This window comes from Ambystoma mexicanum, chromosome 11, assembly GCF_040938575.1.
Source record: "Ambystoma mexicanum isolate Mex_15411 chromosome 11, UKY_AmexF1_1, whole genome shotgun sequence".
In the NCBI taxonomy this organism is placed as follows: domain Eukaryota; kingdom Metazoa; phylum Chordata; class Amphibia; order Caudata; family Ambystomatidae; genus Ambystoma; species Ambystoma mexicanum.
Window position 1 is genome coordinate 650,506,726 of NC_090934.1, and position 13,844 is coordinate 650,520,569.

The 13,844-nt window shown below is 41.5% G+C and overlaps 1 protein-coding gene across 2 annotated transcripts in view; it reads right to left on the bottom strand.

Moving 5' to 3' along the window:
- Positions 1 to 302: 302 nt before the first annotated feature.
- The window catches only part of LGR4 (leucine rich repeat containing G protein-coupled receptor 4), a 422,284-nt gene continuing 408,742 nt past the window's right edge, over positions 303 to 13,844 (bottom strand). For both annotated transcript variants that reach the window (XM_069623509.1, XM_069623508.1), the window contains 4 exons: positions 10,943 to 11,068; positions 8,464 to 8,585; positions 5,948 to 6,028; positions 303 to 3,288 (listed from right to left, as the gene is read on the bottom strand). In XM_069623509.1, the coding sequence (XP_069479610.1) occupies positions 2,012 to 3,288; positions 5,948 to 6,028; positions 8,464 to 8,585; positions 10,943 to 11,068 (1,606 nt within the window). In that variant the 3' untranslated portion in view covers positions 303 to 2,011. The remainder of the gene's footprint in view (positions 3,289 to 5,947; positions 6,029 to 8,463; positions 8,586 to 10,942; positions 11,069 to 13,844) is intronic.

The following is a 13,844-nucleotide window of genomic DNA, read 5'->3' on the forward strand; positions in this document are numbered from 1 at the left end:
GGCGCTCGAGACCAAACATGAAGCATAGTGCCATGGCTTTCAGCTCTCCACACACATAAGTTAATTTTTTTCATTATTTAGGAACTGCTTGTGTACTATTTTATAGCCCTTTGATTATTGACATTCCATAACAGAGGAAAATTAAACGAATTAAACAATCTTTGCCCTTACATCCACATACAGAAATCATTGAAAGACTATTTGCCAGAGTTTTCTTCCATCTCTCAGGGCGATGTGCAGGCCCACATGCAATCGTTCCGTCCTTACCCTGATAATTGCATTAAAGAAGACAAGGGAACACGTTATAGGTTTTGTCTTTACTTGTGAACAGTTTGGCATATAAAACTTACAGTAGACAGGAAAGGAATCCTGTCCATATCTTGTTCAAACTACATGAATTTGAAATACAAAGATTCTGCTTAATTACAGTGACAATGTACAACCATGTCTATTTACATCGCAAAGAAGTATATAAACCACAAATTTAACATTCTGCTACTGGCAGACGCCGCTCTAGTTTAGGAGGTAGCTTGAATCGACAACAAAAACTGAAGCCACGTATCCCATCATATGCTGTATCAAATAATTTACATTTCAACAATAAAAATTCCTCATATGCACAATATGTACACTTTACATGTTAATATGAGAGCATAGCTTAAAATGGCCGTTCTTGTGCAATGTTCCGCTCCGGCAAGGAACGGTGGTCAATGCACAGTCACATACTGGAACCCTCGTTACTTCCCCTTGATCTGAACATTGAAATAGTTTGATTCTTTCATCTATCAGGAATGTTTCCAGGAAAACTAGCAAGGCAGTGGATTGGCTGTATATTTAGCACAGTGTTAGAAATGTGCAACACGAGGGATCGATCACCCAGGTTATCTGTGTTGATCAATCCTTAGACATTCGAGTTTGAATACTGAACCATGCTTTAACCTTGTCTGGCCTGACAAACGTGGGCAACACATGCAATTCAACTAATGGAACCATACCGTGATTTCTGATCAGTATAAATAATCATAATGGTGGTAAACAGCTACTATGGAATTGAAGCCTTTTATGGTCACCGTGGAGTATAAAATATCAACATGGCCTCAGAAATGTTAAAAGCTGAGATCAAAGATGCCAGCAATGGATTGGTGGAGGAGGATGAAATATCACGGTTAGATTACAATATATCAAGTTCACCCACCCGGCATCTCAAACAAATTCTTGTTCTACAACTTAGACAATGATGCTCGTGCTGTTCGCCTACAGTAACACCACTGCGGATGGATCTCTGCCAAGCACTTGGTCATTTTTCTTTTTTGGAAGTTAGTTAGATAACACTGAAACATCGCAATAATCCTCAGAGAAGAATGCAGACCGGTATTGTCTGCAAGTCTCACGGTTGATAAAACGGTAAATTCAACATACTGCAATTATTTCCACAGCTTTCATCATGTGCCAATTACGTTAGAAAACAAACTCCCCATAAATATGTCATACCCATGTCATTCTCACAGTGTAAAATTTGGGAGAATCAGTCCCCTTTTTGGCCCTGAAAAGAAATTGTCCTGAGAGTAACTCTAAAAAATAAAAAAAAATAAAAAAAAAGATTGAAAAAAAATACAGCAAGCGTTATGAAAAATGTAATCTGATAAAAAGGATCAACAATCTTCCTATATTGTACTTGGTGTAAATTGATACACATCGGTTCAACTTGCATATCACATCACAATACTCAACCCACAACATACAAATAACAAAAGAGGCGCATTGTACACATACTTTAGAGGATGTACTATTTCCAGCCAGTAAAAATATTGGGGTTCATATTTTGGTTTGCAAATTATTTACAGTCTTGCCAACTGATACTTAACACAAGCGTGTGGTTGAAGAAACCCCTTCCCTTATTGCAAATGATACTGAACAATGTATATAAAAGTGCTTCCTGGATGAAAGGTTAGAACTGGTCTGCAGCACCAGCCTTGCTATGTTGGCTCAGGGATACGTTGAGCTCACCATTTCAGTCTTTCATTCTTGGTATGTTATAGGCATACCTAACAAGAGGAAATCCTCGACTCTTATAGAAACAGGCCCGGCCGCAAGCCTCCACTTGGTCTGAACTGTCTGACACAAAGGAATCCTCCTCATCGGCATAATCGGAGTGGGCAGACTGAGTGCCACAGTCAGACCAATAGCCGTCAGATCTGTGGCAAGGCACCACTGCCAGTGTGGGACAACTGTGTGACTTTATCAAGTGTTTACATGGCAAAGGCTTTGTTAAAAGGAAAGATTCACAACAGTCGCACACAGGAAGGTTGCCCTGTAAATGGGAATACATGCTGCAGTCATAGTAGAAGTCCTGTGTTGCGCACCCGCTTTGGGCATTTACAGCCGCCATTGCTGTTCCGTTCTTTCGGGTGAGATGATTCCTCAGACGCTTCCAGTCCTCCTTGAATTTGGGGTTGAAGAAAATGTACAGGACTGGATTCAGGCAAGCAGGTAGAGGGAAAAATATTAAAGTGACAGATTTCATGATTTCAGGGCTAATAGAAATGGCGGTGATCAAGGGGGCAAACGAGAAAAAGGCCACAGGACAGAAAAAGATGCAGTTGGTGAAAATAAGCCAAGCAACATGCTTAATCATGCCAGACTGGGAGTTCTCAGAGAGATCCTCTTTCTCGAGATCACAGTAAAGTTTAGTGTAGATCACAGCCATCAGTAAAAAGGCCAAGGAGTTCAGCAGGACTAACGTCACCGTAAAACCTAATGAAGGGGTTTCTCCAGTGGGGAAAGGCAAGCACAGGGGGGAAGCAGAGAATTCCCCCACATGAAAAAGCGGAAGGCATCCTGCCACTAGTGCAAGAAGAAAGGCAAAGCCTGCCGCAATCTGGAACTGTCTCTGGTGGTTACTCTTTTCTTTCTTTATGATGTCCCTTGCATAGAAGCTTCGCTCAATAGCTGCTAGCATCAGGAAAAAAATGGCGCTTTCCGATGAGAATATTGCAAGGAACCCAGCAACTTTACAGCCGGTGCCAGTCTCCCACCATACACCAAATTCAGCAAACCGTCCCCAAGACACAGCATCAAGGACAGTTAAAATGCCAGTGTAAATGCCCATGAATAGGTTAGAAGCAGAAATCAGACCTATGAAAAGTTTGGAGGAAGACACTGGAGAACAGGATGCAAATATAGTTAAAATGACAATCAGATTGAAGACCAGCGCAACTAAGAAAATGAACCAGACGGTGAGACGAATCATCCAGCTGCCCAGTAAATATTCACATGGCTTAAAAGCACCTGAAGAGAGAAACACAATTAAAAAGAAACATTAGAAATTAAGTTTACAATTTCATTAAAAAAGTACAGTTTCTATGGTTGCCATTGAGCGAACAAATGATAAAATTACTTTCAAGACTTCAATAACATTAAGGGTAACCTTCTTGTCAGACCATCATCCAATTTATTTGTACACTTTCATAGTGCGCGCGTCCGTGAAGCCCCAGTATACGTATGCTCTATTTTCTGCAAGCCCAATGCACCTTGTGTTCCACATGAAACAAAGCCCTAACTTGACATTACAAATAGGGTGTCAGTGGATAGACCCCAAAAAGCCCAAGAAGGCAAGTAAATGTGAAAAAAAAATCCTTCGAGAACGTACTGTATATTTACATTCCAGGATCTGTAGGGTTTAGGAGAAGAACATGCTAGCGACGTATGACTTTTGTAATTGCCAGAGAGATCCTTTATCAAAGATCATGCAGTAGATGGTCCACTGCTGGGTATCATGCAATGCTGGACATAAAGGAGGCTATTGGCCGCTAGTTAATCCAGAAAAAAAAGAATATATTTGGGGAGATTCTATCCTACTGGACGGATAATGTTTATCCTGTACTGCTGTACACTTATTTGGATAGTTCTTCCCTTGCAGGAGAAAAACCTTTCATTACAAGCAAAAGAATTTGGGATCAGGCGGCCTATAACTAGAGACATTCCATGGAATGAAGATGTTGTCTTGGTGCTCCTTCCAGTATACATATGTAGCATGCAAAAGAGAAACGGTTTAGAGTGTGCAAGATTAGGAAAACGAAGTGGCATGGAAGAGCAAGATCTGAAAAGAGTCGCACACGCGTGGGGGTCGCGACGAGGCACATTCTGGGTCAGCTGAGGGGCAAAAATAACCCATTGCAATTACAATAATAGATGCTGCCTTCTAGCCGTGCCCACTTAGAGGCAATTTGAAGAGGTAAAGCTAGATGTAGTGCAGTGTAGGATTCCTACCCGACCACAGTGCAACACAACATGCAAGGAAAATCTTGTCTCTTATATTACGTTAAATGTTGCACAATCTACTTTAGAGCGTTTGCGACCCTATACAATCAAAGCAAAGCAGTAGGGTTTATTAGGTATATTTTAATTTCTTTACAGAGCTTTGACTTCTTCTAACATCTCCCATATATAATGTCATTGGTGGCCTGAATGCAGTCTGCACCCGGTACCATCATTATACACAACAGTCAATGGTCCCTACTTACTCGCATGCAATCTGCAGAAGCAGAGCCATTCAGAAGAAACCTTTTCAAAAGATGGAAAGGGTGGTAACGTTGTGCGGCACTTCTTCACCACACCTTATTTGTGAACTATGGAGGCAGAGGGGGGGGGTGACTGGCCTATAGGGAACTCTGGGGATTTCCCAGTAAGCCTCTACACCCCTGGGCCTCTTGTGTGGTAACCCATTTTATTTCCAAATGTTCCCATGGGAAAAGCGTTGTGCATGCTGAAAATGTGTAATTTGCTGCCACTTTGAAAATGATTTCCAAGGCCTTTTTTTTGGTTCTTAGTAAACCCATATATGGAGCTAAACACAGCAAACGGATTAAAACGACCTCTGTGCCAGTTACCCTTCCAGCACCCGCAATTAACGAGTGGTTGATGAGCGGTGGCAGTCTGCAAAACATGCATGGATGACGGCCTACTCTGCATGACCTATGCACCCTTAAAATACACTCATGCATACGTTATGTTAGTTAATTTTGTAACGCATCCTGCTACGTCCTAGGTGGTTCTTGGGGCTAAACGATTGCGTGTAAAACGTCTTTTTGCCTGTGTCTAAAAGTAGGCGATTGGAAACTCACAATGGAGGTTGTAAAGGAACTGAAGTGTAAACCCTTTATGTTTTCTATTGGCAGACAATGAAATCCAAGTAGCACGGGGGCACATATGAACCTAAGCATGCTGAAAGCACCTTCTTTTGACTTGTTGGCCTCCTACCTGTCCTGCACTGGAGGACAACCCTGACTTTGCTCAGCAAGTGCGTTCAAAGCGATCGAGTGGGTTGATTCTAAAGGGCAGCCTGCCTTCTTTCCTCAGCACTCGTGTTTCCATACCATGGTAGCAACAGCCCGGTGCCTAGAGGCTGGTAGCTGTGCATAGGACTGTGCGGAATATATTCTGGCACTTAAATGACTGCATAAAATGAGAATTATTGGAGACAGTCTTCATAGCTTGGCAACTTAAAAGCAGCATTGCAGTACTAGAAGAGTGGGCAGAAACACCAAAGTTTCGACCAGTCACAATGAGGGCTTCACCTGGTACCAACGTATACATCTGCCTCCAACACCTCACCAAATGTGATGAGAAAATGGAGTCATGTGGTTTACAGCCCCACACATGTGGCAGGTGCCAAAATCACCCACTTTACAGGAGGCTTTGAACAGTGCACATTTTCTGTCAATGGGGCCTATAATGCTTCTGCAACATCAAATGTAACTACCCTCCATTACATTTTGATGGCAGTGAATGCACATGGAATTTAGTAGTTCCAATCGGAGAAGGTCCTTTGACTGGTATAGGTTATGTCCTATAAATATATAACCAATGGGGTACTTAAGGCCTCTTTTGAAAGAAAGTACCTTCTAATGGCAATGCATTCGTACATTAGAAATGGGTGTTTACTTGCCTGTTGAAGGGTTACAGTGAACGAGTGTCTGAATTGGTTCCTTATCGTCGTCATTCACCAGCTCCTCTCCATCAGCTGTGACTGAGCAAAAAACAGAAATGCATATATCAGTTATCAATTACTCTAGCTCATCAAAAAGGTGCTCAGAATTTCAGTTGCTATGTTTTTTCAAGGAATGATCACAAAGAGTTTACTGGGAGCAACACAGACTTAATCCATAGCGTGCAAGTTTCCACAAGCCAGGTGTGAGGATGTTATCCAGGTGTGTTTTTCTTGGAATTGCAATCTTATATTTAAAATGGAAAAGAAAACAACAAATCCTAGAATTCCATATTTAGAAAAAGGACTGGATGACCTTCTCCAACATACATCGGGAAAATGGACAACTCTGCTCACTTTTGATGTACTCCCGGAAAGAGTCTACACGATTCACAAAAAAGTTACCAGTAGTAACTATGGTAAGGGAAGATTAAATTAGAGGAAGCCAGTACCACAATCAGCATTTTTGTAAAGGGAATAAACCCGGAAACCTGTTTATGTTGACCCAGATGTCTTATTTGTGGGTATGGGTATTAACAGTGAACATCCACTATTCAAACCGGCAAGAACGTACCTCTCATAGGGTGTAAGGCTTTAGATGTCTCTATAAAAGAAATTGCTCCCTCTATCGATTTTAGTTTGTTTTTTCAATGTGCTATGAATCACTTACCAATCACTTCAGAGTGCTTATGTAGAGGATTTCGAAGTAGGGGAAACGGTTAAAGAGAGGCCATTGCTCTTGGGCCATTACCTGGGAGGATAATGATAATTACATGCCATTTTCCCCATGTTGGAGGACAATTTTTACAACTTGGACCGACAAAGGAGTGAGCTTTTCATGGGTTAATTTAGTACAGTTTGATTGTGCATTAGGCCATATTAAATCATTAAAATGAATGCACAATGATCTACGCTGCGATTTTACCCTTTAACATTGAGAGGCTTTGCGCGCATATACAGACCCATTCTAGTACGCTTGTCCCCCCCCCCCCCCCACTGCAGTGGACTACAGGGAGACACTAGCATGCTCAGAATTACCACGTATAAGTAAGTGCTTTGAATTTGTTTGGATTACATGTGCAACACACTAGTAGCACACAATTCTATCTGTGTTGAAACACACTGTTTTTTTCCTTCCATAGTGCTTCAACACAAGTCATATGGTGTACAATACATCTTGCATGTGCGCCTACAATACCCTTGTTCAGTGAATGACTTGGGTGACTTAGTCTATTCCAATTCCGGTGTTTGACCATTTTCTACTTGGACATTAAAACAAGCTTTTTTGCTCGTTTCTTTCTCTGTTCTCTACCCAGGTGGACTACCTACATTTTAGGTTTTCGTTGTGGGCCTGAGTTTGTTGGCCAAAAGTGCATAACAATTACATTATCACTTGCATAATGGAACACCCTAATTTAAAGAGATCCCCAAAACATTTTGTGGCCGTTAGTGAACCTGAGAGGACACAAATTAGTTGGTGAGATTCCTGACCATACTTAACTGTACTCCTTGAACAACTGCTTTATAGGTATTACACACAACTGCTGATGCCCCTGAGGAACATTCCATCAGCTTCTTGTGAGATCGAAACATGCCCGATCGTTTAAGGGTCCATTAATATGAACACTACACAAGGTATTCTTGCTGACCCGTCTTCTAGTACTTAGAACCAAGGTGTTCTCTAACTCAATGGTTATTGTGGTGTTTTGATAAAATGTTTTTTGACTGTCACATTGAATCTGTATTTTTGTACTGTGTAGCATGTATAATAGCGTTATTTGTCTAACTTTTGTTCCTATAAACTGCACATGGTCACTTTGGCTGTTTAAAACATTAAACTGTTTTTAATCACACACTGTATATGCATTTTTGTACCATGAATACCTCTGTATTTACTTCAGTCATTTCTTTAGGAACTCGAGGAATAGAAATTCTTCTACTATACCTAGGATTAGGCACTCGCCTTTACTGACGGGGCTCGGTTATGTTCATTTTACAGTTTTGTTGCGCCATATAACTTAGTATAATGCAGGCTGCTCTCTTTTTTTGTCTAAAGCAGTTATTACCCAATTTAAAGGAACTCAGTTTACCAACTACGGAATGAGGCGGCCGAGTGGTCCATTCCAAAATGGGAACTTGTGACTTGGAGGTCGCAAGCATATCTCTAAAACAAGTGCTTAACTCTTTCAACTGCTTTGCTGCCCTGCATTGGCCCCTCTACCAGTTTGCAAGCCTTTTTATACCTCATTAGGTTGCATTTTGACATTGAAATGGTTGTGGGAATTCAAATGGTCTGTTTTTTATGTGAAAGATCAGAACAGCATTATTGTCAAGCAATTTCATTGCTGCGTTTGACTCTCAATGCTATATATTTAGATGAGATGTCACAATTGCAGAAAAATACTTTAAGACTTAAATATATTACTGTATAGACATGCAAGAGCTGTTTTTATTTGAATTGGTCCCTTTGCACATACCTTTTTCATGATCCAGAGATAGTCCTGTACCTTTGTGTTCAGCGTCTTCTGTAGTCGAGGTTACATAAGAGTCACACGCCGAGAAAGCACAACACTGGTATGCATAAGGAACAGACACAGAACTGAAATCGAAAAGAAAACCAAGGTTATAGAGCTCCAAACTGTGGCAATAGGATTACAACCATAACACTTTTAGGGCGACATCCCTCCCCTCATGACAGATCAGAAGTGGTTTCCAGCTCTTCTGTGGTACTCTCCTTGGATTTTTCAATACATTAAGGATAAACATGATTTCTACTGCAAGTGTCTAGGGTAATCACCTAGCCACACGTTTCCCTTCACCCTTAAAATGATCCCTCAGTCTAGACTTTCCATCTAAAATATTTAGTTGAGTTTCACATGCATGCCCACAAGCGATATGAGTGGACCACACCCACCCCAAGCACCCACTCAGGGTGCACAGATCTAGATACATGCTCCGACATTACGCAAAATATTGTCACTCAGATTTATTTTTCACCCATTCTGAGTTCCTCTACTTGAACATTTTCCATTCTAAGCTGAGATCTACATGACAGGACACAACACACCACATTGGGTCGCATTAAGAACTCACTGTTCTTCATTTTATAGATTCAGAACTGCACCCACCTGTCTCGATTCTGCTATTTAGGGGGTTTTGCCGTAGTCATGCTGTTCAGACATCATCACCCCTGATCGCTCTTCTATTTATTTTATTGGTTATAGCGTGGACCCAAGCTTGAGAACAGCGCAGTGCTATACGGCAGATGGGTGCCAGCATTGGTCTTGGCATTTTATACAGTAGCGCAGTACAGTTAGGGACACAGCCAGAGATTCTTCTCCCACTATGTGCTGCTCTCCGTGGCAGTTGCACTTATTTCTAGTCATTTATTTAATTGATGTTCCTTACCCTCCTCCTACCGCCATTACTTTTCCAAGGAATGCTAGTATGTCACTTTCCTCTTATTCATTCTTACCAATTGTGTAGCCTTCTTGGCTCTCAATCTAGTTGTCCTCTAGACATCTGCTCTGTACAAATATTTTGACTCTTTACTAGATCGATAGGACCAGTTTGGCTCAAACTCCTGATCATCCCACTGCTAATAGGAGCGGATCCAAGGCCTTTTAAATCTGCCATGTATTCACATTTTCTAAACAAACATCTCCTCTTCCCTCCATTTGAGCATATGTTAGGCCAATTTCTCTTCTCCATGCAAATCTATAATGCTAGAGGAATAGGTTTCCACACACTCATATATGCACCTTTGCTGAGCACAAGTCTGTGCTTCAGCCTGGTTTCCACATTGGCGGCAGCATGGAGACTGTGCTGGTGGCTGCTGTTGATTATCTCCATCAGGAGACGGAGAAGTCGGTACTGCTGGACTGTAAGTGATGGTTAGTGGTGTTCAACGCAATCCGCCATTCTTATCAACCGCCTCCCATAGTGTCTGTGACAAAGTGCTTCATTGGCCTTGCACTTTCCTTTCTGATGGGTCAGAAGTGTCACCTCTTTCTCCCTCTACTTGCCAGCACCTTCCACCTTCGTGGGATCCTTTCTTTTCCTCCTTAACCTTTCATGCTCGCCCACTCAAGTTTTTAGATTGTATTTGTTATAAACATCACAATGACAAACCACACCCAAGCTACTTGGACATTTATTGCAACTGTGGAGTGGTGACACTTTTAATGTATGAGAGCAATTTTAGAATTGAGAAACACCAACATCCCCAATCCTCACATCATAGAGACGGAGGTTAAACTGGTGGGGAAAGGACTACCTCTACGGCCTCATGTGTGGCCCAATGCTACTGGCTACTCCCCTGCACCCATAAATGCAGTTTAAACTGTGGCTTTCAAACGGATCAAAAACCTCTTTTGTTACAAAGTTTCTTCCTGAGGTTTTATTCAACTCTGCACATCCCTGCCATTCATCTCAGAAAAACTGGGTTTTGCAACTGATTTCCCATAACCCTTGTTCCTTTGTCTCCCATTCATTTTGCAACAAGTGGCAAGATGCACACATGTTCTACAGATGGTGCTAATAAAACAAAGAAAAGGTGCACCCGCTTTAATTTCTGCTTTCTATAGCATTTTAAAAGGAAATTTGGGATACACCGAAAACTGAACAAATGCTACCAGCTAAGCATGAAGTAGAAGGTGACATTGGGTACATTAAGGCTTTTGAAAAGCTGTCATCATTTTGGAATGGTGCAAGATAGTATATCCCGCCTTATCGCCTTCATTTTAACTGTAGCAGCAAAGGACTGGCGGAAGGAGATCTGCTGTTTCCATGGATGGTATGCATACATTTTGTCTAAAGAAACTGCGACTGACTTGTACATCAAGCTACTGCATTGCAGCGTTCGTTTTTTAACAAGCAGCTTTATAAATATTTAACCATTACTACATGACATTTCATCTGATCTTCAATTACAGGGTAGAAATATAGCAAAATTACCGTAGTTTAAACAGATCCTTTGCTGTGAGTGATTCTCTCAGTTTAGGATTGCCCGTAAGTTTTAGTTGGTTTAGGCCATTCAGTCCTCCAGTTGGGAATGAAGTCAGTTCATTAAAACTTAAATCTCTGAAATAAACAAAAATGATGTTACCAAGGTCATTTCACTCTGCACTTCATTTAAAAGTGCACTACTTCTAAAAGCAAGTATAACACATTCTCAGGCATATTATCTGAATCATTCAAAGAAACAAGACTATAGCAGCACGAGAAACATACCGCCTATACAAAAATCAGACCCTTTAAAAGACATTTTAAATTCAGCTGAACCCGTCTGGCCACGGCACAATTGGCCAACTTTGAAAAGACACCAAAGAAGCGACTCATTCTTTGAACTAGTACAGAATTAATTTCCTGTAACTCAAGATGTTCTCTTGAGTCAGTGCTTTCTTGAAAGGGCAATGCCATCACCATGGAAAAATGATAAAAATCATGGACAAACCAGGGTTATCCATTGCCGTCCATGGAGAAACTATGGAAAACAGTGGCTTCTCAATGATCATAAAAAATGGGAATCCTTGTGCAGTTTCAGAAAATGTTATGTTATGTTAATATCCCATTCTTAAGATCGGATCCTGCCAGATTCGTCATGCTTCTAAACACTGTAAAAGGTGTAATTGCCCGATGGTACACTCATTTTTATCAGCATCAAAAATATTAAAGTCAGCATTGCACCTGCCAGGATTCAAATCCATGGCACTGGATGGCACATTGTTATCCATCGAGAGCGTTTTACTCACTCAGCATTTGTCACCATAATAGCGTTTGTTTACTATAAAGTCGCTCTAAAATGAGAAAGGCTAATTTACTGAACAGGTATCTCTAGAGCCAAAAAACCTACTTCGCAGACATTATTGATAAAGCAGATAACTCTTGGCCACCCTATGACATTTACCATTATCTGATCAATTGTAATTGTACCAGTCAACAAATTCCTACTTTGCCTTGCCTATTTAACCAACTCCAAAAATTAGTCACCTTCAAAATCCACTAGCCTGAAACTCCAGATAGTAAAGATGCACCATAAATGCCACTGTGTTCCCTCGACTCACCCACCATCCACATTCTCCAGCTTTGGTCAGCATACGATTATCAACATCTGGAAGTCCATCAAAATAGCAGACAACTCTAGCATATCCACAGTCCCCTTATGGACCAGAAGCGTATCTCCTCCAACTGAGCTTTAGCATTAACAAATCATTCCTGAGAGGGACATCCAAAGGCATTGTGACTTTCCCTATACCCATCCAGGCCGTCCAACTACCATCTTATTTGGGGACCCCCTCCCACAACCCCCCCACCCAACACCTTGGCAAGGTTATGAAGCAACTGTCTGTAAACCACAAATAGCTAGTTCATGAGTCTAACCTGCTTAGAGCTTTTGCAGCTGGGCTTTAGACTATCATGTGGCATTGGTTCCACCCACCTCACTGTAAGTGAATATTCCTGTCACACGTCCTCCAAGAATAATTGGTGGTGTTTAAAGCCATGGACCATGAGGTACATCTAAAACGTCTTCAGTACTGGATTTTCATTTGCTCTGAAACTGCCCTGTTAGAGCCTTCCTTGCCAACAGACATGCGGCAAGTTAAACTCGGTCCATGTCTCCCCTAGCCATTCATTTTATTGAGGAATGCATTGCTGACCCCTCCCCTTTTTAACATATACATGTCCACTTGTGGAGACCACTTGGTCCTTTAACTTGGAGATTAACTTGTATGCAAATTGTACTCTGCGTGTGGTGCAAGCCTGTTAAGCTTAGAATAATCAAATAAGCAAGTCAATGTCTGTTCACGAATCTCTTAACGCCTGCTTCAAATGAATCTATGGATGGATGCTTTACAGCCAGTGCTTGAAATGGAAACTCAGAAGTGCAGGTACTCACTATAGAACTATAGCAGAGTACCTGCTTATAGTTGAAAAGTGCCGGTACTCACCCACTTAAAGCATAGGCTTCCTCTGCTGAGAAGTGCCTGTACTATGCCTTGTAAATGAAAGAAGTGCAGGTACTCGGGGGTCGGCAAGTACCAACCCATTTAAAGCACTGTTTACAGAACACCAACTATTAATGGCATGAAATTGGAAATACTCATCTTGTCTCGGGAGGATAGCTCAGGGGCAACAAGCCCACCTTGGAAACAAGACGACACGGAGCACCACAGGTTTGATCCCCGGGTCCGCGCTGAGAAACCTCTGGGTATGAAGCGCGTGATAAATAATATATATCATATCATATCACGCTTGGATTGCCCCTACCCTGAAGACCCCCTTACTCTAGTTCCGCAAACAGTCCACAATCTGAAGGTGCTCTGCAACAACAAGCTCAGTCTGCAGAATCAGGCTAACAAGCCCAACTATCACACTTAAACGGACCACAACATTATGGCTTACATTTGCCCTGTACACAGTTCATCACTTTTCAGCGCTAACATTCTCTCAAGACTGGATTATACAAACTCCCCTTACATTTGGCCTTCACAGTATGTGTAGGGATACCACAGACAAATCCGACATGCCATCAGCTTTTGCACATAAATAAAGAAGCCCATATACACTCTGACAAGGTACGGTCATCTCACAGACGAATTTCCAAATCAATGCAGGATTCATCAGACGGGGAAGATCTTTCAAATGCAGCTGGATAAATGGTTTGTTGGGAGAAGGGACCATTTTCAAACCTCCACACAAGCAGAGCTTCCATTCATTAATTCCGATTGTAGTGGCTCAACATTGTGGCTGGCGTTTTTGCTAGTTACATGCAACCCTGCCACCCGTCTTTGTGAAAGCAAAATTGGTTAGAGAGAGATTCATAATGAAAGCATTACAATATGATATTGAATTAATA